This window comes from Oncorhynchus masou, chromosome 19 (assembly GCF_036934945.1).
Source record: "Oncorhynchus masou masou isolate Uvic2021 chromosome 19, UVic_Omas_1.1, whole genome shotgun sequence".
Classification (NCBI taxonomy): Eukaryota; Metazoa; Chordata; class Actinopteri; order Salmoniformes; family Salmonidae; genus Oncorhynchus; species Oncorhynchus masou.
In genome coordinates this window covers 14,332,899-14,360,819 of record NC_088230.1, presented here as the reverse complement: position 1 = coordinate 14,360,819, position 27,921 = coordinate 14,332,899, and the positions used below count along the sequence as shown (strand labels likewise).

At 40.9% G+C, this 27,921-nt stretch overlaps 1 protein-coding gene across 1 annotated transcript in view; it reads left to right on the top strand.

The window, feature by feature from the left end:
- The first annotated feature begins 4,487 nt into the window (after positions 1-4,487).
- Positions 4,488-27,921, top strand: part of LOC135505844 (ankyrin repeat and SOCS box protein 2-like) — a 36,752-nt gene continuing 13,318 nt past the window's right edge. Inside the window, exons 1-7 of the mRNA XM_064925032.1 lie at positions 4,488-4,569; positions 9,243-9,545; positions 19,391-19,560; positions 20,255-20,410; positions 20,865-21,110; positions 21,270-21,441; positions 26,006-26,053. Coding sequence (XP_064781104.1) covers positions 9,250-9,545; positions 19,391-19,560; positions 20,255-20,410; positions 20,865-21,110; positions 21,270-21,441; positions 26,006-26,053 — 1,088 coding nt within the window. The 5' untranslated portion in view covers positions 4,488-4,569; positions 9,243-9,249. The remainder of the gene's footprint in view (positions 4,570-9,242; positions 9,546-19,390; positions 19,561-20,254; positions 20,411-20,864; positions 21,111-21,269; positions 21,442-26,005; positions 26,054-27,921) is intronic.

Sequence of the window (27,921 nt, the reverse complement as noted above, 5' to 3'; positions counted from 1 at the left end):
TTAGCTCGAAAAGCTATCGGCAGTTTTGTACAAAGCGACTCAGACCAGAACATACCGGATCTATTTTTCTCTCCATATCCCCAGATTTCAACCACAAGCTCTGGACATTTACACCTGGATCTTGCAGCTAGCTAGCTGTTGACTATTGGCTTACGTCGATCCCGGAGCAAACATAAATTATTCCGGAGCTAGCCAGCTGAAGAGTTCCATCAGCCACTCCTGGATTACAATCACCTATCCAGACCCGTTATACTGCCGATGCGGAGCCCCACCGGGCCTTCACGACTGGACTACCGACGATATCTGCCCAAGGGAGTTATCCAACTGGCCCCTCCGTCACGATGTTACCTGAACGCCCATCTGCGGCCCGCTAATCGTTAGCTGTCTTATCGGCTGCTATCTGAATAGGTCTATCGGACAATTTTTCTTGGGTCACTATAACTATATCTATATTGTCAATTGGATTGATCCCCTCTACCACACGGAACCCCACTAATCTACCGACAGAAACGCATGAGGTGGCTAAAAACAGACCTCCATCCTGTGCTAGCTTGCTACCGATGGCCCGGCTAGCTGTCTGAATCGCCGTGACCCCAACTAACCTCACTACTCACTGGACCCTTATGACCACTCGACTAAACATGCCTTTCCTTAATGTCAATATGCCTTCTACATTGCTGTTCTGGTTAGTGTTTATTGGCTTATTTCACTGTAGAGCCTCTAGCCCTGCTCACTAGACCTTATCCAAACTTTCAGTTCCACCACCCACACATGCGATGACATCACCTGGTTTCAATGATGTTTCTAGAGACAATATCTCTCTCATCATCACTCAATACCTAGGTTTACCTCCACTGTATTCACATCCTATCATACCTTTGTCTGTACATTATACCTTGAAGCTATTTTATCGCCCATAGAAACCTCCTTTTACTCTCTGTTCCAGACGGTCTAGACGACCAATTCTCATAGCTTTTAGTCGTACCCTTATCCTATTCATCCTCTGTTCCTCTGGTGATTAGAGGTTAATCAAGGCCCTGCAGTGCCTAGCTCCACTCCTTTTCCCCAGGTGCTCTCTTTTGATGACTTCTGTAACCGTAATAGCCTTGGTTTCATGCATGTTAACATTAGAAGCCTCCTCCCTAAGTTTGTTTTATTCACTGCTTTAGCACACTCTGCCAACCCAGATGTTCTCGCCGTGTCTGAATCCTGGCTTAGGAAAACCACCAAAAATTCTGAAATCTTCATCCCATCCCAACATTTTCAGACAAGATAGAACGGCCAAAGGGGGCGGTGTTGCAATCTACTGCAAAGATAGCCTGCAGAGTTCTGTCCTACTATCCAGGTCTGTACCCAAACAATTTGAACTTGTACTCTTAAAAATCCACCTCTCTAAATACAAGTGTCTCACCGTTGCCGCCTGCTATAGACCACCCTCAGCCCCCAGCTGTGCTCTGGACACCATATGTGAACTGATTGCCCCCCATCTATCTTCAGAGCTCGTGCTGCTAGGCGACCTAAACTGGAACATGCTTAACACCCCAGCCATCCTAAAATCTAAGCTTGATGCCCTCAATCTCACACAAATTATCAATGAACCTACCAGGTACCATCCCAAAACCATAAACATGGGAACCCTCATAGATATCTTCCTAAACAACTTGCCCTCTAAATACACCTCTGCTGTTTACAACCAAGATCTCAGCGATCACTGCCTCATTGCCTGCATCCGTAATGGGTCAGCGGTCAAACGACCTCCGCTCATCAACTGTCAAACGCTCTCTGAAACACTTCAGCGAGCAGGCTATTCTAATCGACCTGGCCGGGTTATCCTGGAAGGATATTGATCTCATCCGGTCAGTAGAGGATGCCTGGTTATTTTTTTTAATGCCTTCCTCACCATCTTAAATGAGCATGCCCTATTCAAGAAATTTAGAACCAGGAACAGATATAGCCCTTGGTTCTCTCCAGACCTGACTGCCCTTAACCAACACAAAAACATCCAATGGCGTTCTGCATTAGCATCGAACAGCCCCCGTGATATGCAACTTTTCAGGGAAGCTAGAAACCAATATACACAGGCATTTAGAAAAGCCAAGGCTAGCTTTTTCAAGCAGAAATTTGCTTCCTGCAACACAAACTCAAAAAAAGGTTTCTCAAATGATTGCCTCACCTGGTTCACCAACTACTTCTCTGATAGAGTTCAGTGTGTCAAATCGGAGGGCCTGTTGTCCGGGCCTCTGGCAGTCTCTATGTGGGTGCCACAGGGTTCAATTCTTGGACAGACTCTCTTCTCTGTATACATCAATGATGTCATTCTTGCTGCTGGTGAGTCTCTGATCCACCTCTATGCAGGTGAAACCATTCTGTATACTTCTGGCCCTTCTTTGGACACTGTGTTAACAACCCTCCAGTCGAGCTTCAATGCCATACAACTCTCCTTCCGTGGCCTCCATTTGCTCTTAAATACAAGTAAAACAAAATGCATGCTCTTCAACCGATCGTTGTCTGCACCTACCCGCCTGTCCAACATCACTACTCTGGACGGTTCTGACTTAGAATATGTGGACAGCTACACATACCTAGGTGTGTGGTTAGAATCTCCTTCCAGTCTCAAACATCTCCAATCCAAAGTTAAATCTAGAATTGGCTTCCTTATCTCAGTTCGCTGGTCACCATTGCAGCACCCACCTGTAGCATGCGCTCCAGCAGGTATATGTCTCTGGTCACCCCCAAAACCAATTCTTCCTTTGGACTCCTCTGCTGCCAATGACTGGAACGAACTACAAAAATCTCTGAAACTGGAAACACTTATCTCCCTCACTAGCTTTAAGCACCAGCTGTCAGAGCAGCTCACTGATTACTGCACCTGTACATAGCCCAGCTATAATTTCACCCAAACAAATTTCACCTCTTTCCCTACTGTATTTATTCATTTTGCTCCTTTGCATCCCATTATTTCTATCTCTACTTTGCACATTCTTCCACTGCAAATAAACCATTCCAGTGTTTTACTTGTTGTATTTACTTCGCCACTATGGCCTTTTTTTGCCTTTACCTCCCTTATCTCACCTCACTTGCTCACATTGTATATAGACTTAATTTCCTACTGTATTATTGACTGTATGTTTGTTTTACTCCATGTGTAACTCTGTATTGTTGTATGTGTCGAACTGATTTGCTTTATCTTGGCCAGGTCGCAACTTGCCTACCTGGTTAAATAAAGGTGAAATAAAATAAAAAATAAACTCAATAAATCTTGCTCAGCTAGCGTGTCACATGGATTTCTGTCATACCTTGTCCCATAGACTCCTTACAGGGTAAGGAAACCAATGTAATTTTCACACTTATATTTACTCTTTGATACTGCTGGCAAAACCGGGCAACAGGTAGCCTACTGGTTAAGAGTGTTGGGCTAGTAACCAAAAGGACACTGGTTCAAATCCCAGAGAAGACTAGATCTGTCAATGTGCCCTTGAGAAGGTCACTTAACTCTATTGTGTTTTCTGTCAACGCCAGGCTTTCTGCAACAGTATTTAACTTCTTGTTCTGCACCACAACAAACAATTAAGCAAGTACTTTACTAACCCATAACCATAGTACTGAGGTTAGTGCTAAACTAACCCCCAAGCTCTACACTCAACAGGGTATTAAAAGACTTACTGATGATACAACTGTAACTCTAGTGGTTGGTATTCTGGAATCCAGCCTGTGGGGTATCTGTGACCTTTCCCTCATACGAGAATACACGTAAAGTGTACAAGGTTCAGAATTAAACTAACACATGATGCAGATTGGCCTGCCAACACAATGGGAAGGTTACCTTGTCAATAAACGTGACCCTTTTTTGTTGTTGTCTAAAAATAAGGAACAGGCATCCGCAATGAATTTTAACACCTCTGCAGTGATTGTAACACAAGACAATACCAGACTACTCAACATAAGGAACAAGTCGCCACAACAAAAACCTGACCCAGATTCAGCAGATGATTGACCTAGCACAGGAGGACTTACAATCCAGAACACTGTACTTGGGACTACTCACACCAGTTGGTTTACATTGAACACAGACAATATCACTCAATTGTAATATGTACGAATATGTCACATTACCTGATTAAGATATTCACCACATTATTATTAGACAAGATGGGATGGTGGCCGTTTTGCTAGCTCCTCCTCAACCTTGCTATTTTTTGTGTAAAGATTTCACTGTACCATTTACACTCACTGTGTCCTGTGCACGTGACAAATAAACGTGTTTAATTTATTACGCCAAGACTTCCAGCTATTTGTTTTGTTGTTCAGTACTATCCGCCCCTCTTCAAAAAAACTGGGCCAGCTCCCCCTCAGGAGCATTCTGAGCTATGAAGGAGGTGGATGAAAATTTGACCCTCCCCCCCGCCCTATCATATGCCTCAAGAAATATCCCAGACTGCTCAATCAGAATCCCAGTTTCAGAAACCTCCACTGACAGAGAAGTGGAGAAGTCTTCGTAGGGGAGACTAACCAAAGAGGAAAACTTGGACACTTTTTTTTTTAGGAAAACAGTAAAAGTTTGGGAGAAAGGTAAGACATAGTTTTATATAAAATTGTTATTTGACAACATTGGTGCACTCTTATTTTTTTGTTAGCTATTGACATTTTTTTTACATAGACCCAATAGTAATGAGCATTTTAGAAATATTATTAGAAGTAGTACACTCCATTAGTTATTTCAGAAATCCTTTAATTATTAGAAGGGGAGCATATCCTCATTTCATTGTCCAATCCTAACATAATTCCAGCATTAGCCAACCTAAATACAACATTCAATTGTGTTCTTCTTCAAATCTATCGATTTGAATGACATGCTTGTGTTCAAAGGGAGTTTGCCTTAATTGACAAGCCCACCTGTACATATGTTCCTGTACTTTGCTCTTGCAGTTTCTGCCTGCCAGCCAATGTTCAGCAGTGAGTACATGAATACATATGTACTTGAGAGCCTAAAACAGTCCTGTGCAATGGACCCATGGGATTTTGTTTTGCAGGACTATTTATAAACTGTATCTACATTGCATGCAGGGCGATATTTGCGAATGGGCTAATGGGATACTGTCGCTGTCTTATGACTTGCAAAACACATCTTATATGGAGCAAATGATACGCTGCCCTTCAACTGGGCACTTGTAAGTATGTAGGGCAACTTATTTGGCAATAAGGTGTGTTGAAGACTATACCTGATTGTTTGAATGAATTAATGAATGAACTGTACTTGACAAAACAATTTATAGAACAGAGTATTTATTTTCTATTTTTCAAAGTATTTTTCACTTCAAATGCTGAGTGTGCTTGTTCTAATTCCTTACTTGAGAAATAGTGGTGTCTAAAACGACTGACATCCTTGATAAAGATGAGCAATAATGACCGTGCAAATATTTCAAACACTGAGCTACAGTATATTGTATGCTCAAAAAAATGGGGAACTTATATTATTTTATTCACTTGCTCAGAGAAAGAGATTGATAAACAAGTCGTATTTCTTCCCTAAAATGTATGGTTCAAAATAATGTATTATATTATTCTGGAGTCACTTTTATTATAAATAAGAATATAATGTTTCTAAACACTTTTACATTAATCTGAATGCTACCATGGTTACGGACAATCCCAACTGAATCGTGAATAGTGATGAGTGAGAAAGTTAGAAGTGCAAAGAGGCGGCAGGGTAGCCTAGTGGTTAGAGTGTTGGACTAGTAACTGGAAGGTTGAAAGTTCAAGCTGACAAGGTACTGCCCCTGAACAGGCAGTTAACCCACTGTTCTTAGGCTGTCACTGAAAATAAGAATTTGATCTTAACTGACTTGCCTAGTTAAGTAAAGGTAAAATTTAAAAAATCATATCCCCAAGTCATGCTAACCTCCCCTGTTATTGGTAAGGATGAGAGATTAGCATGTCTTTGACCCTTTGTAACTTTCTTACTCATTATTATTCACGATTCATTCAGGATTACATTAATGGAGAAGTGTTTATATACATATTATTTATAATAAAAGTGTCTCCAGAATGATATAATAGATTATTTATCATTAATTTCTATTGGGCACAAAATAATCTGTAACAACTAAAACGAACTGGAAATGCATCCAACAAGTTCGTAGAGTCATAAGCTTAATGTATAGTAGTCATTGCATGCTAGGAATATGGGACCAAATACTAAGCTTTTGAATCTTTAGAGGTGTCAATTTTTACCCCTACATTTTGAGAAACAATGTTTAACAAGTAATATCAATCTCTTTTTCTGAGCAATAGTAAAAGTGTAAAAACATATTTCCCATTTTATTGGGGGGTATACAATATTTGCAAAGGACTGTAAAGGTTTGAAAATGATGATTCTACAGTATATTCGGAAAGTATTCAGACCCTTTGCTATGAGATTCAAAATTGAGCCCAGGGGCATCTTGTTTCCATTGATCATCCTTGAGATGTTTCTACAACTTGATTGGAGTCAACCTGTGATAAAATAAATAAATTGGACATGATTTGGAAAGACATACACCTTTTCTTTATAAAGTCCCACAGTTGACAGTGCATGTCAGAGCAAAAACCAAGCAATGAAGTCGAAGGAATTGTCCGTAGAGCTCCGAGACACGATCGTGTCGAGGCACAGATCTGGGGAAGGGTACCAAAAATGTTTTGCAGCATTGAAGGTCCCCAAGAACACAGTGGCCTCCATCATTCTTAAATGGGAGAAGTTTGGTACTACCAGGACTCTTCCTAAAGCTGGCCACCTGGTCAGTTTCAGCAATCAGGGGAGAAGGGCCTTGGTTAGGGAGGTGACCAAGATACCGATGGTCACTGACAGAGCTCTAGAGTTACTCTGTGGAGATGGGAGAACCTTCCAGAAGGACAACCATCTCTGTAGCACTCCACCAATCAGGTATTTTTGGTAGAGTGGCCAGATGGAAGCAACTCCTCAGTAAATGGCACATGACCGCCCGCTTGGAGTTTTCCAAAAGACACAAAAATAACTCTCAGACCATAAGAAACAAGATTATCTGGTCTGACGAAACCAAGATTGAACTCTTTTGCCTGAATGCCAAGACAGTGCAGGAGTGGCTTCGGGAAAAGTCTCTGAACGCCTTTGAGTGACCCACCCAGAGCCTGGACTTGAACCCGATCGAACATCTCTGGAGAGACCCTAAAATAGCTGTGCAGCGACACTCCCCAACCAACCGAACAGAGCTTGAGAGGATATACAGAGAAGAATGGGAGAAACTCCCCAAATACAGGTGTGCCAAGCTTGTAGCGCCATACCCACAAAGAATTGAGGCTGTAATCACTGCCAAAGGTGCTTCAACTGAGGAATGGGTCTGAATACTTATGTACATGTGATATCAGTTCTTTTTTTATATACATTTGCTAAAATTTCTTAACAGTTTTTGCATTGTCATTATATGGTATTGTGCCTCTTTTGCATGCTATTTTGGCATTAATACTTGTCACATATCAGTTTGCAAACAATGTAAAAATAAATGAATATATAATTGAGTTAATAAAGCCGCATACAAACAGACAGCTCCAAAATGAAGGTGTTTCAGCCTAGCTTGGTGCTTTCTGTGGTGGTGGGGCAGGCCAGCAGAAAACAGGAGCATTGCACCGTGATTGGTTCAGCATTGCACCGTGATTGGCTCAGTGTTCTGTCACTCATGGGGACACCGTCACCTGCCTTTAGTAAGGGTATACATCAATAATGTGAGCCCTTTGGGTGCTGCCATAGAGTTACATTAGTAGTGCCCTTCCAAGAAGGCTCAAGGTCATTGGCCACAGAAATGACGTCAATTCACGTTATACAGTAGCTTTGATTGATCATGTCAACATCTTACTTTCACAATCTTAGCTAGCAGTCATCATCATGAATCAAGTCTACTGGTCTACAAATCCAAGTCTACAAATCCTTTTTAATCCTTGTCATATGAAGAGAAATAATGAAGAGAAAATATAGTTAAAACGTATCTGTGCTCATCGGCCATTGGACATAAACATTACTCAACAGTTTGGAGATTTCAAATTCAACAATAAGTGGTTTGTAAGGAATCGGTGACAGTGGCTAACTGCAAGCTTTGCAACTGGGAAGTCGGGAATAATACGTTTTGAACAGTCCTTCAACTCGGAATTGTAAATCCGGCATCTTTCTCTTTGATGACAAAATTTACCCATGAAGGACAGCCGTGACACTTTCCTGTTCAAGCACATCACAACATGAGTCCAAAAATGTCTTATGTTGCTTCATAAATGATGTAGGATGCCAGTGAGATATGTATACTGTAGCTAAGAATGTAATACTACGTGTATGTTGTGTAGTAAGCTGTTAGTAGCCCATGTGCCTCACCCTAATAAATAATTTGGTCCATTTTCACCAACACGGTATTGTAAACACATTGTTCGTGGCCGGTGTGTGCTTGTTTGCAAACGTTTTGTGTATAGCTTTGACAGTGCTACTGATAGTAGTGCACTGTAAGAATGGTCCATGTTCTGAATTCTGTCGCTGTACATTTCAAAAGTGCTGAACAAATAGTTATTGACTACTTCTCTTGTCGCTCGTTCATTAATGTCTTAATCGAAGTTACGGATAGCCTCTTAACTGCTTGTCGTCCCCATATGCCATAGTTTGTACATCTCAATTGTCAGTAGAAACCATATTTGTTCAAGCAAGTCAGCCATACCAGCTATGTTGCTTTAAAAGGCAATACATGAGGCTGAATTAACTGTTTCGCTGCCAGACAAGACTCCGCTGAAGCCAGGTGTAGCAGTGGTCAGGTGTTGGGACTGCTTTATGTAGGCCTTAACAGTTTATGGGCAGTTTGTCACCGTTATAGTGCAATTAAGGTATTGTTTAGTGTTTTTATTGTTTGCCCCACCAAGATTTAAATGCTAAAATTGCCACTGAACCCAGGACAAAATGATATATTGATATCCCTACCTTGTAAGCAGTATGGACAGGTTAGACAGCAATCTATGCTTTAGTTTTATTTACCTGGCCAAGTTTTTTTGCAATATCCCTGATATTAGCATTTTCACACTTCATGTCTAAGTCATCTTAAATTAATATAATTTAACTACGCAATTAAAACCAATATGTAATTCTGTAATTTGGGTAAAATAATATTTTTGCTTGGTGTGCTTAGGAATGGGTCTCGCAAGATCCAACTTGGTGGTCATAATGCATAATACGTAACTGCATGCTCTCTTTTTCTCTCGAGATCCAACATGGCAGTTGCCAGCATGGCCTTGCCTGGCTCCACAGCAGGCCCCACGCTGGGTTTTGATGACTACAGTCTCTACAGCAACCTGTCAGATGATGAGCTGATGCAGCTGGCTATCGAACGCAGCCTCAGTGAGACCCATGATGCCACTGCACCGGGTGAAGCCAGCAACACCACCACAGCTCTAGGAAGAAGAACAGGCCAGTATAGGGCCAATCCACCCCCAACCAGACTGAACCCACCAAATCCACCAAGGCAGGAATCAAGCCATAGGCCGCCTACTGCCAAACCAACAGACGCGTATGTACCAGCTGAAAAGATCCTTTATTGTTTTTCATTAACCACATTATCCACTGGGTCATTGGGACAGACTTTACATTAAGATGTAGGCTACAGATTGTTACATGCTATACAAATTTCTTGACACAAGTACATGTTATTTTCAGATGTATGCACGACTGACTGTTTTCTTAAATGAATGACTTGGTTAACGTGACTAAACGTGCTAATACTGCTAGCCGGCAAACCAAGAGGCCCCGAGTATGAGTTGTTGACATACGACACCTCGATAACATGCTGTCCTCATTGCTTCCCGTTGGGCCACGTGCGAAACACCTGTCCTATCATATCTCATGGCACTGTATTCTTACTCAACGTGCATTTTAGGAATAGATCCAAGTAGCAGTCTGAAGTTCATATACCACCATGGAGGGAAATAGCAACACTAATGAAAACAAGTCTTGGTGTAGAGTTGGACGTACTGTTGCAGGCTCTAAAAAGGTAGCTATTTCACGTTACAGTATTGGCAGGACAATTTCTGGATGGTGTGTGTAAATTGGCGTTCTAGCATCTAGGGAAATTGTAAAAAAAATTATAATAATTGTGCCTTCCAACTGTACATGTTGGATATTAGCATACTATGCATATGTTTAAGTCTACCCCTTAGAAAAGCATTCAGAGAAACACTTGAAGGGAGATATGAACTAAAATTGTGATAGTGGAGAGGTATTTTAGATGTAATAAGAGCAATGAGAATTGATTAAGGAATCAAACAATTCACTTTTCAAGAAACACACATTATCTATTGAGTTTAGGATCCCTCCATATTAGTTTAGTTCATTTTAAAGTACACATTTGCAGCAGTCAGCTGTATTACTGAGTATTCACCCCTCTTGGAGTTTTGCACATTTTTGCACATTTTGTTACAAAGTAGGTTGAAATGGATTTAATTGTGATTTCTTTTTGGGTCATTGATCTACCCAATACTCTAATATCAAATCATTTTTATATACACTGAACAAAAACATGAACACAACATGTATTAACATGAAATAAAAAATCCCAGAAATGTTTAATAAGCACAAAAAGCTTAACTATCTCAAATTTTGTGCACAAATGTGTTTATATCCTTGTTATATCCCTGTTAGTGAGCATTTCTTCTTTGCCAAAATAATCCATCCACCTAACAGGTGTGAAATATCAAGAAGTTGATTAAACAGCATGATCATTACACAGGTGTAGCTTGTGCTGGTGATAATAAAAGGCTACTCTAAAATGTGCAGTTTTGTCACACAACACAATGCCACAGATGTCTCAAATTGCGGGAGCGTGCACTTGGCATGCTGATTGCAGGAATGTCCACCAGGGCCTGGCTGGGTGGGCCTGGCTGCCATGTGTGTGGGCCTATGCCCTCCCCCATGGCTGCACCCCTGATCAGTTGTGATTAGGACCTAATAACATTATTTTCAATTGACTGATATCCTTATATGAACTGTAACTCAGGAAAATCTTTGAAATTGTTGCATGTCACGTTTATATTTTTTTGTTCAATATAGTTGTACAAGTATTCACCCGCTTTGTTTTTGGCACGCCTAAATTAGTTTAGGAGTCAAATTTGATAAGTTAGAAATGTCCTTGTTTTTCAAAGAAAAGTAAAAATTTTGGTCCATTAAAATAACATAAATTGAGCAGAAATACAGAAATTACTATTGTAGCTGGAAACTGGTGATTTTTTATGGAATATCCACATAGGCGTACAGAGGCTGATTGTCAGTAACCATCACTCCTGTGTTCCAATGGCACATTGTGTTAGCAAATCCAAGTTTATAATTTTAAAAAGCTAATTGATCATTAGAAAACCCTTTTGCAATTATGTTAGCATGTTCTCATCACCACAGAGGAACTCAAGAGATCTATCAGACTGACTTGGTGGTTCCAAACTTCTTCCATTTAAAAATGACGGAGGCCACTGTGTTCTTGGGGACCTTCTATGCTGCAGAATTACTTTGGAATCCTTCCCAAGATCTGTGCCTCAACACAATCCTGTCTCTGAGTCCTACGGACAATTCCTTCGACCTAATGGTTTGGTTTTTTGCTCTGACATGCACTGTCAACTGTAGGACCTTATGTAGACAGGTGTGTGCCTTTCCAATCATGTCCAATCAATTTAATTTACCACAGGTGGAATCTAATCAAGTTGTAGAAACTTCTCAAGGATGATCAATGGAAACAGGATGCACCTGAGGTCAATTTTGAGTCTCATAGCAAAGGGTTAAAGTAAAATAGTAAAATAAAGGTTCAATAAAAAAGAAATAATAACTAAAGTTACCAGCACAGCACAACTGTTCCAAGGCTGTCATTGTAAATAAGAATTTACATGAGAATTAGCTAACTATCATTACTGAAATTAAGGTTCTCATTACCGAAATGGACCCAAAAAACCTGTAGGTAATAAGGGGCCTTTAGCTCAATCTGCAAGTAATAGGAGACAGCCATTATGAGTCAGCAAACAATTGACTAGATCACTAAAGCCCATTTGTGCCTCCATGGTGGTAAAGTTCTCAAAGTTTCTCCAAGTGTCGTAAAGGGGGTGTTTGAGAATAAAATCCTCATTCTGAGTTAGGGTTGCCCATTTTGGGGAATATTCAGACATGGAAACTTTCCGTGGGAATGTACTTATTAAAAAAAAGATTTTACCTTTATTTAACCAGGTAGACCAGTTGAGAACAAGTTCTCATTTACAACTGCGACCTGGCCAAGATAAACCAAAGCAGTGCGACAAAAACAACACAGAGTTACACATAAACAAATGTACAGTCAATAACACAATAGAAAAATATATGTACAGTGTGTGCAAATGTAGAAGAGGAGGGAGGTAAGGCAATAAATAGGCCATAGAGGCAAAATAATTCAAATTTAGCATTAACACTGGAGTGATAGATGTGCAGATGATGATGTGCAAGTAGAGATACTGGGGTGCAAAAGAGTAAGAGGATAAGTAACAATATGGGGATGAGGTAGTTGGGTGTGCTATTGACAGATTGTGTAAGGGTTTTCGTCTTCCTCTGAGGAGGAGGAGTAGGAGAGATCGGACCAATGTGCAGTGTGGTAAGTGTCCATTTTAGTTTATTAAACAGAACGCTAAAGAATACAAAATAACTAAGTGAATGATACAAACGAAAACTGAAACAGTACTGAAATGTGAAACAAACATTACAACAGGAAACAATCACCTACAACTCAAAAGTGAAGCCAGGCTACCTAAGTATGGTTCTCAATCAGGGACAACGATTGACAGCTGCCTCTGATTGAGAACCATACCAGGCCAAACATAGAAATCCGAAAACATAGAAAAAGGAACATAGACAACCCACCCAACTCACGCCCTGACCATACTAAAACAAAGACATAACAACAGAACTAAGGTCAGAACGTGACAGATTGGCCGTGTACAGGTACAGTGATCGGTAAGCTGCTCTGACAGCTGATGCTTAAAGTTACAGAGGGAGATATGACTCCAGCTTCAGTGATTTTTGCAATTCATTCCAGTCATTGGCAGAAGAGAACTGGAAGGAAAGGCAGAGAAGGATGGGTATGACCAGTGACATATACCTGCTGGAGCGGATGCATGGGTGGGTGTTGCTATGGTGACCACTGAGCTGAGACAAGGTGGAGCTTTACCTAGCAAAGACTTATAGATGACCTGTAGCCAATGGATTTGAAGACAAATATGTAGTGAGGGCCAACCATCGAACGCATACAGGTCGCAGTGTTGGGTAGTATATGGGACTTTGGTGACAAAACGGATGGCGCTGTGATAGACTACATCCAGTTTGCTGTGTGTTGGAGGCTGGAGGCTATTTTGTAAATGACATCGCCAAAATCAGGGATCGGTAGGATAGTCAGTTTTACAATTGTATGTTTGGCAGAATGAGTGAAGGAGGCTTGTTGCGAAATAGGAAGCCGATTCTAGATTTCATTTTGGATTGGAGATGCTTAATGTGAGTCTGGAAGGAGAGTTTGCAGTCTAACCAGACACCTAGGTATTTGTAGTTGTCCACCTATTCTAAGTCAGAACCGTCCAGAGTAGTGATGCTAGTCGGGCGGGAGGGTGCAGACAGCAATCGGTTGAAGAGCATGGACTTAGTTGTACTTGCATTTAAGAGCTGTTGGAGGCCACGGAAGGAGTGTTGTATGGCATTGAAGCTCGTTTGGAGGTTTGTTAGCACAGTGTCCAAAGAAGGGCCAGATATATACAGAATGGTGTTGTCTGCATAGAGGTGGATCAAAGAATCACCAGCAGCAAGAGCGACATCATTGATATATACAGAGAAAAGAGTCGGCCCGAAAATTGAACCCTGTGGCACCCCCCTAGAGACTGCCAGAGGTCCGGACAGCAGGCCCTCCGATTTGACACACTGAACTCTATCTGAGAAGTAGTTGGTGAACCAGGCGAGGCAGTCAATTGAGAAGCCAAGGCTATTGAGTCATAAGAATGCGGTAATTGACAGAGTCGAAAGCCTTGGCCAGGTTGATGAATACAGCTGCACAGTACTGTCTCTTATCGATGCCGGTTATGATATCGTTTAGGAACTTGAGCGTGGCTGAGGTGCACCCATGACCAGCTCGGAAACCAGATTGCATAGTGGAGAATGTATGGTAGGATACAAAATGGGAATGTATGGGAATTAATGGGAATATATGGGAATTAATATTAGTACCATTTAAATGTAGATGTTTTTTGCATTGGATATATTTACCATATCATTAGTAGACATAATTGCAAATGATTAAATCCTTCCAATAGAAATCTAAAAAAAACTATTTCGTTACGAATTTAAATTTAATTTAATGACTTGACTCTTCACATGGGAGGATTTCACTGAACAAGAAAAGATACATAATATTATATCAGGCTCAAAAAACAAAAATTTGACCGGGTGGCCACAAATTTTTTAACCCTTGTATTGTTAAGCCTGTTGTGTGCGTGTTCCCAAACAAGGACCAGTTGCGCACTGACGAGACTGATGTTGGTGGGATTTGGAGAATGATGGAGGCAACAGGGGAAAGAGCCTCAGATCCAACGAGCCCCTTCCACCAGGTGGCTGATGAGATATGCTAGCATGACTGCCATATTGCATCTCCATCCGAAAGCTCTTGCTTGGAAGTGTACTTCGCCAGACTGCCAAGAACCTTGCCCTCATCCAGGCCAAGGTGGCGAGACACGGTAGGGATGAAACCATAGACCTTGCTGATCTCTGCAAAATACAGGATGCTCCTGCCAGCATACTTGGGGTCCAACATGTATGCTGCGGCATGTATGGGCTTCAGGCAGAAGTCTTCACGCTTTTTGATGCATTTCAGAACTGCAATTTCCTTGCTTGGAGCAACAGTGAAGTGGGCAGGGCAGTACGGATTTCTTCTCTTACATCTGCAAGCAGAGTCTGAACATCAGACAGGATAGCATTGTCTCCCTCAATCCGTGCAATGGCTACTGCTATAGGTTTCAGGGGATTCAGGCTGCTTACCAATCTCTCCCAAAAATACATGATCTAGGAGGATCCTCTTGATGGGGGTGTCCATATCGGCAGACTGTGAAATGGCCATTTCTTGGAGAGACTCCTTCCCCTCCAGGAGAATGTCAAACATGATGACAACACCACCCCAATGAGTTTTGCTGGGCAACTTCAATGTGGTGCTCTTATTCTTCTCACTTTGCTTAGTGAGGAAGATTACTGCTATAACTTGATGACCCTTCACATACCTAACCATTTCCTTGGCTCTCTTGTAGAGTGTATCCATGGTTTTCAGTGCCATGATGTCCTTGAGGAGCAGATTAAATTCATGAGCAGCACAGCCAATGGGTGCGGTGTGAGGGTAGGACGTCTCAACCGTAGACCAAGCAGCCTTCATGTTCACAGCATTATCTGTCACCAGTGCAAATACCTTCTGTGGTCCAAGGTCATTGATGATTGCCTTCAGCTCATCTGCAATATAGAGATTGGTGTGTCTGTTTTCCCTTGTGTCTGGGCTCTTGTAGAATACTGGTTGAGGGGTGGAGATGTAGTTAATTATTCCTTGCCCACGAACATTCAACCACCCATCAGAGATGATTGCAATACAGTCTGCTTTCTCTATGATTTGCTTGACCTACACTTGAACTCTGTTGAACTCTGCATCCAGCAAATTAGTAGATAAAGGATGTCTGGTTTGAGGGGTGTGTGCTGGGCGACGAACATTCACAAATCTCTTCCAATACACATTGCCTGTGAGCATCCGAGGTGAAACAGTTGCAAACACAGTTCGAGCAAGACATTTATCAGCATTTCTCTGACTACATTCCTCCATTGAGTCAAAAAACATATGATTCCAGGAGGACTATGAGCTGTTGCTATCGATAAGGTGTCTGAATCATCATTTTCACCTCGAATAGAAGTAGAGGGACTTTTGTCAGAGGTTGCTTATTTTGAGCGCTGAGGGAACTTTATGCACTTGGCCAGATGATTCTGCATCTTTGTTGCATTCTTCACATATGATTTGGCACAGTATTTGCAAATGTACACAGCTTTTCCTTCTACATTAGCTGCAGTGAAATGTCTCCACACATCAGATAGTGCCCGTGGCATTTTCCTGTAAAGATTAGAAAAGAATGAGTAAAAAAAGTTACCAGTTTAAATTATTTCTAACTTGGCTCCTCTAAAGGGCAACAAATGTCCAACTTTAGGGGGCCTCTAAATATACCGAATTTGACAGAGACCCATGCCGACAGCAAGATGCATCAATCTCACATCATTCTCTTTTTGGCCAAATGGCATCAGATACATGGGCTGCATATACTGAGAGAGGGGCACTTATTTCACTCACTCAGATGCTTTCAGCCACTTTGCAAATTGAAGGAAAATTATGAAACATGATATGATAGGTTTTTATTTATTTTTATTGTTCACATTTTGGGGGAGCATGGCTTGCCTTGGCATCCATGAATACACGTCTCTGTAGTAGGCCATATGACAATCGCTGAAGGTCATTACACTTATGGTGTTTGGAAAGAGACATCTGTTGCATTCATCAAATGGAGCATGCACAGTTGGATGCTGGAATTATTTTGATGCCGCAGGTATCCTACTTTTTAAAGTATTTTGTTTAACAATCAGATGAAAGCATCATGATTGGTTGTGTTCATGCCACAAATGTAATACATTTTTACCCTTACATTACGTCTTTACGATAAGGCCCATTATAGAGGCTCCCTCGGATTTCATGGTATCATTCACACTCTGGACACATTTCTACATTCTGTAGTTAAAAGGCTAAGGCTGTGTGATTAAACCACCAATTCCCCCCCTGGAGGCCTACTTTACGAACACATATTTTTCCCTTAGCTGCTGCTTACCCTCCCTCTCCCTTTAGTACTTCTCAATCGTGAATGATAATTCTTCACGCTCTTCACATGCCTGCGAACCATTTGATCTCAATCAGTTTCATGGGAATATGAATTAATATTTTCTTTAATTATGTAGTGTTGCATCGTGAGTGAATTTTAGAGCAGGCCTGGTGGCGTGCGCTGAGAGAGAAATGAGAACATTCCAACTATCATCCTAAATGTGATAAGACATTTGGTGGTGCTTTTGTGTTAACAGTAATGTTATACTATGCTATTATATTCGGTTATGTTATGCAGAACACAAATGAAGCATTATGTGATCATGACATTGATTTAGCTTTGATGTAACTTCATTAAAAGAGCACCCTGCAGGCTCTGATATGTTAGTGATGGGAAGGAAGACAAGGAAAGAAATAACCCCAAAAATGTAGTAAAAAAACATCTCCTTGCAAAACAAAATGTATACTTTAAATATTTGGAATAATAAAGAATAAAAAAAAATATATATATAGTTTAGTCCCCCATATGTGGGAAGTGGGTTCAAAATAATAATGATGATGATGATAATAATAATTAATAACAAATGGCACTATTTTTTATCTTATTATTTAATCAACAACACTATTTTCACATACTTTATATAGACACTATGGTGCTGGAGATAATGAACATGAGGTTGAAAAGTAGTGGAATTCCCCTTTAAATTAACCAATACATTTACAATGTATTAAATTGAGATTTTGTGTAACTGGCCTACACACAAAACCCCATTATGTCAATGTGGGATTATAATTTTAGAAATGTTTACTAATTAATAAAAAATGAAAAGCTGAAATGTTTTGAACCAATAAGTATTCAACCATTTTGTTATGGCAAGTAAAAATAAGTTATTAAAAAAATGTGATTAACAAGACACATACTAAATCGCATGGACTCGGTGCTTAACAAGTAATACATTGCTTGGACTCACTCTGTGTGCAACAATAGTGTTTAACATTGTTTTGTTATGACAACCTCATCTCTGTTCCCAACATATACAATTACAGTATCTGTAAGGTCCCTCAGTCGAGCACTGAATTTCAAACACAGATTCAACCACTAAGACCAATGGAGCTTTTCCAATGCCTCACAAAGGGCACATATTGGTAGACGGGTATTAAAAAAAAGACATTGAATATCTCTTTTAGCGTGGTGAAGTTATTCATTACAATTTGCATGGTGTATCAATACACTCAGTTACTGCAAAGATACAAGCGTTCTTCCTAACTCAGTTGCCAGAGAGGATGTAAACCAGGGATTGGCGACTTTAAAACATTTACAGTTTAAATGGCTGCGATAGGAGAAAACTACAATGTTGTTGATCCATCCTCAGTTAATACACAATGCTAACCTAAATGATAGAGTGAAAAGAAGGAAGATTCTACAGAATAAAAAATATTCCAAAACGTGCATCCTGTTTGCAATAAGGCCCTAAAGTTAAACTGCAAAGAATGTGGCAAAGAAAGGAATTTTATGTCCTGAATATAAACCGCTTATTTTGGCAAATCCAAAACAACACATCACTGAGTACCACTCTTCAAATTTTAAAGCATTGTGGTGGCCGCATCATGTACCATGGGTATGATTGTCATCAGCAAGGACTAGGGAGTTTTTTTGGATAAAAATAAACTTAATAGAGCTAAACTCAGGCAAATTCCTAGAGAGAAAAACTGCTTGTGTCTGCTTTCCAACAGACACTGGGAGACAAATTCAACTTTCAGCAGGACAATAACCTAAACCACAAGGCCAAATATACACTGGAGTTGCTTACCCAGACAACATTGAATGTTCCTGAGTTGCCTAGTTACAGTTTCGACTTAAATTGGTTTGACAATCTATCGGAAGACTTGAAAATGGATGTCTTGCGCAGGAGGTTGGTGGCACCTTAATTGGGAACGGGCTCGTGGTAATGACTGGAGCGGAATCAGTAGAATGATATCAAATACATCAAACACATGGTTTCCAAGTGTTTGATGCCATTCCATTTACTCAATTCCAACCATTATTATGAGCTGTTCTCCCCTCAGCATCCTCCACTGCTGTCTAGCAATGATCAACAACCAACTTGACAGAGCTTGAGTTTTTAAAATAATAATGTGAAAATATTTTACAATCCAGGTGTGCAAAGCTCTTAGAGACTTACCAAGAAAAATGCACAGCTTTAATCGCTGCCAAAGGTGATTCTAGCATGTTTTGACTCAGGGGTGTGATTACTTATGTAAATTAGATTTCTGTATTTCCTTTTTTATAAATAAAACATATTTTCACTTTGTCATTATGGGGTAGATTATGTGTAGTTGGGTAAAAAAGTGAATCTATTTTGAATTCAGACTGTAACACAACAAAATGTGGAATAAGTCAAGGGGTGTGAATACTTTCTGAAGGCATTGTATGTGGACTAGGTGAAAAAGGGTGGATGATGGTGGGTATGTTTGCCTATTAGAGAAGAGGACACTATTGTGAAAGCCATCCTGAATGGTGATGTGACTACGTTACGAGCTATGGCTAAAGACACCGGGAATAACATACTGCGGCCTGACAAGTATGGATGGATCCCGCTGCACGAGGCTGCATATTATGGCCAAGACCAGTGTGTCAGGGTTCTTCTTGGGGGTAAGTGCAATTCAAAACTCCATAGATGTACATAGTGATGCAAAGTCATTCATTGGATTATTGTTGTCCTTTATGGTTTAACAATGGACATTTTCTGGGCTCACACCAATTTTTTTTTTTAGTAGTATAGTAGTCCATACCAAATAATACACCCATTTTAACCCTAAAAACGCCAACATATTTTTTTGCTTAAAAGCACTAATGTGGGCCATTTTTTTTTTATACCCCAAATTGGTATTCATTGCAAAGAAAAGGGTACATACATTTACAACTGTGCCAAATGTTGTGCTTTTACCACAAAGTTTACTATTGAGCCCATATTTTCAGCTTAGCCATGCACCATTGATAATACTGAACAAGCAACCTTTCTGTTACTGGCCCAATGCTCTAACCACTACGCAACGTGCCACCCCTCACTAGTATATAAAATAAATATAATTTTTCATTCCTCCATATTAACACAGAACTCATGATAAATTATATATTTTTTTATCCCTAAGTAGTTGGTTGACAAAGTTTTTAAAAATTCAGAAGCATTAAAAAAAGCGCTTCTATGGTTAACATTTAATTACCAAGTATTTCACAGTTTTCCATGTAAATGCCAGCTAAATAGCTGACTTTAAAAAACTGTATAAAATAAAGAAAAAACCTAGTCTCATGTTTGTCTCCTGTGTTCTTCTTTCCACTTTTCAAGCTCAACCTGGAATGATTAACAAATGCGACCTGAAAGGCCAGACTGCTCTTATCTTGGCGGTGGGCAGGGAAAGGGTGGCCTGTGTAGAGGCGCTTCTGGAGAAAGGGGCAGACCTAGAACTCGCCACCAAGGAGAGAGAGACCCCCCTCTACAAAGGTAACTGACCTCTTTGTCATTATCCTTTTATTCTAAGCGTAGTAAGTCATAGACTACTTGACTGATAGTAAAATAACTTGTTGGGCAGCAACACTGTGAGAAACCTTGGCTGAAAAACTTGCCTTTGGCTTGGCTGGGCTGCAGATTTGAAAGAAAATCACTGGTATAAGAAACATGGTGGTGGAAAATCCCTCCAGACCATGCCTACACCGATTGAATGCTTTTACATTTGTGGGGAGTACTAGTGAACAAGTGCAGACTTCCGGAAAAGGAGAGGTGATTGGAAGACCAATAAAAAATCTGCCATTACAGATTCGCTCTCCCAGTACCTGTAAGCTGTACCCTGGGAATAACCTCAAACCCTTGTTTAGGAAACACTGCCTACCATGACTAACAATGGCTGGGAAATCTTCCATTTCTCCCCTGTCTGTCAATCTTTGACCGTATTCCACAGCTTGTGAAAGGGAGAATGCTGAGATTGTGGCCATGCTTCTGAATCACGGTGCTGTGGTGAACAAACACTGCATCCAGGGCTGGACGGCTCTCCAGGAGGCTGTGAGCCGCAACAGTGTGGAGATATGTGAGATGTTGCTCAAGGCCGGGGCTAAGCTCAGCCCAACCAACATGTACGGTATCACGCCCCTGTTTACTGCAGCCCAGAGTGGATGTGTGGAAACACTTCGATTTCTCATTAAACACGGTATGATTTTCTCCTCGAAAAGCGGGTGAATTCTGTAGGCCAAATGACATTACACCGAATTGAGACAGTCCACACACCACATAGAGCTGTTATGGAGCTCTAACCATGGATTTTTGGTTGACGTTTCTTACTGTATGTCACACTGAATATATGTTGTAGGTGCTGATATCAACAGCGAGGCCAGCGATGGGGCCACAGCTCTGTATGAGGCGGCTAAGAATGGCCATGAAGACATTGTGAAGCTTCTTCTTTCTCAGAATGCTGATGCCAACAAAGCGGGCAAGAAAGGACTTCTGCCACTACATATCGCTGCCCAACGAGGAACTGATGGGTAGGCGCAATTAGCTTCAATAACCTTGAAATATGGGAAGACATCCCCGCACAGTACACTTAAAGGGATAGTTTGCCCAAATTACAAAATGACATATTGGTTTACCCTTTACCCTGTGAGCAGTCTGTGGACAAGGTATGACAGCAATCCATGTTTTGTTTACCTGGCCACTGTTTCCAAGTGCTGTAGCACATATCCAAGGCAATGCTACCAATATTAGCATTTTTCGCACTTCAAGTCCAAATCAGCTGAATGAAGTTACTTACAGATTATTTTTGATGCTCTATGTCTCATTATATGAGAGGCACAGTGCCTTCAGAAAGTATTCACACCCTTTGTCTTATTCCACATTTTGTGTGTTAAACCCCGAATTCAAAAATGGATTAAATAGTTTTTTTTCTCTCACCCATCTACATGCAAAACCCCATGACAACAAAGCGAAACCATGTTTTAAGAATTTGTCATATTTATTGAAAATGAAATACAGAAATATCTCATATACATAACTATTCACACCTCTGAGTCAATACTATGTAGAAAAACCTTTGGCAGAAATTACAGCTTTGAGCCATCTTGGGTACGTGGGTATCAGTTTTGTACATCTGGATTTGGATATTTCCCCCCTTGCAGATTTTCTCAAACTCTGTTAAATTCAATGGGGAGAGGAGGTGAACAGTGTAATGTAGTGAACATTATGCCATAATCTAGTCTGTGTATTCGTACTGTGAGATTCCAGTTCCATGTTTTACAGTAGCCAGACAGTGGGAGTGATATGCCATGTGAGCCATGTGTTGTCAGCATACTTGCGAGCAAAGTTAAACTAAAGTATACGAATGCCCAGACCTCAGTTCTTACAAACATAAGCAATCTAAACAGCGGGACGTTACCATTGGCGACGAGTGAAACGCGCAAGAGAAGAATGCAATATACAAGACAAACTACGTACCTATGTGAGTAAACACAGACAGCAACAACAGCCTAGCTAGCATCATATTCAGCGAACATCGTACATTACGGTACAGTACCACGATAGCTAGAGCACAACTCAATCGGCTCGAGGTGGAAAAAATGGATCAACAGATTCAAGAATTTTCTAGTTGCATTAGACATTGCGGATAACACACAGAAAATGGCATTACTGTTACACTATGCAGGGTCGGATGTGTACGGTATACTTGACAGACTGCAAGATACCGGAGCAGATGATGACTATGTTACAGCTGTAGCCAAGCTCAATGCAAATTTCTGTCCAAAAGTCAACACAGAAAATGGAACCTACGTTTTCAGACAAGCAAGACAAAATGAAAACGAAACCTTGGATGCTTACTACACACGATTGAAGCAATTAGCATCCACCGGATGGGGCTAACCTTCAGTGTGCACTGTGCAAAATAAAAAATATAACAAAAGCCAGGGCTACAAAAATGAAAGCGACAAAAGTCAAAACAGAATACGCAATAACTGTGGAGAAAAATTCCCACAACGGAGGACAAACAAATTGCCCAGCAAGTGGGAAAAAAAGGAAAGGATGTGGAAAGTTGAATCACTTAAAAAATGCTGTAGATCACAAACCACCAAGTCCACTCCTCCAGTTGCTGAAAAACGAACCCAACAGCGTCCGAAACACAAAGTGCATAAAGTGCTGTCACAAGACGACAAAAAGACACAAAAACAAGACACCTCACCAAGCTCTGATGATGAGTATGTGAATGTTGTGTGTACACTACAGAAACCATCCCAACCACACATCCAAGTTACCATTTTGAACACAACTGTGGATGTTATTTTTGATTCAGGTGCAAGCGTTAACATTGATGTCACATGTGACAAGTTAAAGCCCAGCTGTGAATTAAAACAGGCTAAAACAAACATCTTTGCTTATGGCTCCGAACCACTTCCACTGAGAGGAAAATTCACAGTACCAGTCTGCTCCAAGACTAAGATGGTGGATACCACTTTCTATGCAGTCAAAGGTGACTCTGGCTCACTACTTCGCTGTCAGACAGCAACAGACCTTGGACTTCTGAAAATAATAAACTCTCGGTCCACTCCAAGTGAACCAGCTGATGGTTCATTCATAAGCCAGTTTACAAACGAATACCAGGACCTCTTCCAAGGCATTGGAAAACTCAAAGACTTTCAAGTGAAGCTGCACATTGATGACATAGTTCAAACAGCAGTACAACCACACAGGAGGATTCCTTTCCACATGAAAGAAAAAGTTCAACAGGAGCTTGACACACTACAAAGCCAAGACACCATTGAAAAAAATCAGCGGGCCAACGCCATGGGTATCCCAGGCCAAAACCCAAGACCCCTGGTAAAGCCAGAACCTCAAAATGTCCCGGAAGTTTGCAGTCTACTTGGTATGATACAATACTGCTCACGGTTCATCCCAGACTTCGCAACAACCACACAGCCTCTTTGTGAGCTCACAAGAAAAGATCACACCTGGTGCAGCACACGACGACATCCTACTTTGACCCAGCCCAGAGGTTGACACTGTTAGTTGACGCCGGCCAAGATGATTTAGGTGCCATACTAAGTCAACACAACCCTTACTAGTGACAAAGATGTCCAGATCATCGTATATGCCAGCGGAGCGCTTTCAGAGATTGAATAGCGCTACTCACAAACCGAGAGAAGCTCTGGCGATCATCTGGGTATGTGAACACTTTCACTTGTATCTCTACGGAGCTCACTTCATGGTCATCACAGACCATAAACGAGTAGAGCTTATCTTCAACAACCCAAAAGCCACACCCCCAGCATGACTTGAGCGATGGAGACTGAGACTACAACCCTACAGCTACACTGTGAAGTACAAAGCCAGTAAAAATAACCCTGCCGAATACGTCAAGACATCCCATCGCAGGGGAAACACCACAAAGAACCTCTTGCATGGCAGACAAATATGTGAACTTTATCATTGACATCACAGTTCCCAAAGCGGATTCTAAAAGAGGTGCAAGAAGAAACAAAGACTCAGCTCTACAGAAGATGATGTGCCTATTGTCCACAGGAACTTGGCAAGATTCACTACATGACACACAAGATGTTCATTTCCAAACATTAAAAGCACTCTTTCGCATGAGACATGAACTAACAATCAATGCACAAGAAAACATCCTTTCTGAGCGGAACACGGCTCGTTCTTCCAGCCTTTCTCCATAACAAAGCAATCAACCTAGCTCAAACAGGACATCTAGGTATTGTGAAAACAAAACAGCTACTGAGAAAGAATGTTTGGTTTCCAGGCATGGATGACATGGTAGAAAAAGCAATTCAACACTGCATTCCATGTCAAGCTGCCACTGCAGGAAATCATATGGAACCACTCTCTATGTCGAAACATTGACAAAGTTTACTCCTCCGTTGGAGTACCTGAGATTGTAAAAATGGACAATGGACCTCCCTTCAATGGACAGTCCTTCACAGATTTCAGCCACTACCTTGGATTTAAACACAGAAAGATAACACCTTACTGACTGAGAGCTAATGCTGAAGCAGAACGCCTAATGAGAACACTCAAGAAGTCTGTCACAATCACAAACTCTGAAGGAAAGCCTTGGAAACAAAATCACGACAGTTTTCTGAGAAACTACAGCGCAACCTCTCACGGAACTAATCAACAAGAAAGAAAACTTTGCACTACACTTCCCACAATGCCTCACTTCACAACAAACATCAAGCTATGTGACATGCAAAGCAACGTATGAAAGAGACTGCTGACTACAAGAACCGAGCACAAACCTCGACACTCAAACCAGGTGACATGGTACTCTGCTGTCAGCATGTCAAAGGAAAACTCACGACTCCCTACAATCCTAAACCTTACAAAGTCATGAGAATCAAAGGATCGATGATAACGGTGGCACGCTCTGGATGTCTGGAAACCAGAAACTCATCCTTCTTCAAAAAGCTCCCACCGTCTCAATGATGAAGACCACTGTGCTCTTGGAAACTTTCAACACTAGAAATTGTTTTATACTCTTCCCCAGATATATGCCTCATCACAATAAAATCTTGGAGATCTACGGACAGTTCCTTGGACTGTCAACTGTGGGATCTTATATAGACATGTGTGTTTCTTTCTAAATCATATACAAACAATTGAATTGACCACAGGTGGACTCCTATCAAGTTGTGAAATCTCAAGCATGATCAAAGGAAATTGGATGATCCTGAGCTCACTTTGGAGTGTCATAGCGACGTGTGTGAATATTTAAGTAAATTAGATATTTCTGTACTTTAATTTCAATACATTTGCAACATTTCTAAAAACATGTTTTCACTTTGTCATTATGGGGTATTGTGTGTAGCTGGGTAAGAGAAAAAAACACCGATTTAATCCATTTTGAATTCAGGATGTAACGGAATAAGTCAAGGGTATGAATACTTTCTGAAGGCACTGTATGTTTATTCTCAATTTCCATTTTAGAAATAGCCTACACCAGGGATAGCCACATTATTATAATTATGTTGCATACCCCTGGCCTACATATTATTATTATTATTATTATTATTATTATTATCATACATTGTTGTATTGTATTGTTTCCAGAAAAACCCTGCTGACCTATGACTTCTACAATTATGACAAGTCAGTTAAGTAAGTGACTATATCTGACTGGAGTTGCCAATGAAGTTGTGGTAGATAAGCACTCCTTTAACATGTGACTTTAACCCAAGCTTTGCTCAGTAGAATATTTATCTATGAGTTATTAAAATGTTTTTTTGGTCCTCTGTAATATTGTTGTATATTAATATTTTCATGTTTTCTGGAACCATTGCTTTGTTTATGGAGGTTTACTTTGTGTTTAGCTTTTTAACGTGTTTTGTTGTTGTCATTAATGTCAGTAAATGTAATCATTCACACTCAATCCATTGGCATGATATCCATGATGTTCATCCCTATGTGGTCAATGTGTGTGGTATGACAACAGAATTATCTAAGCTTTTAGCATTATAGCAAGCTGTCAGTTTACAGTATCAGAGGAGACCTGCTCACACAAAGTGAGTTGGATGTTGGAAAACAGCTCCAAAGCTGATAAATTGATTCACCATCTGGTCCCAAAAATGTTTTGGGCCATGAAAGGCTACCTCAACATGCAATCTTTCATAGGGGTCAAAGGTCATACATGTATGCATTTTGGGGTATATCGAGCCAAATTGGACAGCATTGGGATGTGCTCTATTACCACAGGGTAACCCAATGATAACTACACAGAACAAGATCTGTCCCAGCAGCCTATTTTCAAGATGGCCACCACCATAACTGAATAAATAATTGGTGTAATAAGATCATAATGAGTGCACCAAACTTTACATGAAGCTAGGAAAAGCCTAAACATTGATGGCTTGCTATTGTACACATTTTCCAATATGGCCACCAAACGGCTCCATTGATTTTAATTGGATTGGTCTAACATTGACACAACTCTTTCAATAATACTGCCGGTAGAATGTGCCCAATAATAACTATTCCTTTATTAATTATTCCTTTAACATTCCTTTATCAGCCTGTGAATATTCTATTGCATAGACTCACTACAACAAGACAGATAAAGGTTTTGGAAAACATAGAAAGCACATTTCTTGGAGAGGATATATGACTTCCGGTTCCGGGTTGGAGCGAGCGGTCGCATCTACACTTCGGTCCGCAGGTAGTATAACTTTTCGTTACATTTTCATTACATTTCATTATAGTACAACGGTTTGATTTGTCTAATCTTAGCAATTCCTTCTTAGCTAGCTACATAGCCGTCTTTGTATCAAAGATAATTGCGTAATTATTGTATTTCGTCGTCCTAACGTAGTCTACACTGCTATCTGCCCAGCAGCTAGCTAATCGTCCACTGTCTACCAGCACTGTAGAAACTATTACACTCAACTGAACGACTCGATTAGTGTAGTGTTAGCTAGCTACATAGTTGTCTTTGCTGTCTTCGTATCCAAGATAATTGTGTAGTTTAGAGTGTGTAGACTTAGAGTGATTATCTTAATTTACCGAGGTTAGCTAGCCAGCTATTTGTCGTCCTTAACGTAGGAGATACTGCTAGCTAGCTAGCCAACAGCTAGCCAACGTCTACCGAATAAGAACTTCAACAACCCGGTCAACATTCCGCTTCGCTCCACAGGTAGTATCAGTCAGGTTTCAAGACTAGTCATTCAACTGAGACTGCTCTTCTCTGTATCACGGAGGCGCTCCGCACTGCTAAAGCTAACTCTCTCTCCTCTGCTCTCATCCTTCTAGACCTATCGGCTGCCTTCGATACTGTGAACCATCAGATCCTCCTCTCCACCCTCTCCGAGTTGGGCATCTCCGGCGCGGCCCACGCTTGGATTGCGTCCTACCTGACCGGTCGCTCCTACCAGGTGGCGTGGCGAGAATCTGTCTCCTCGCCACGCGCTCTCACCACTGGTGTCCCCCAGGGCTCTGTTCTAGGCCCTCTCCTATTCTCGCTATACACCAAGTCA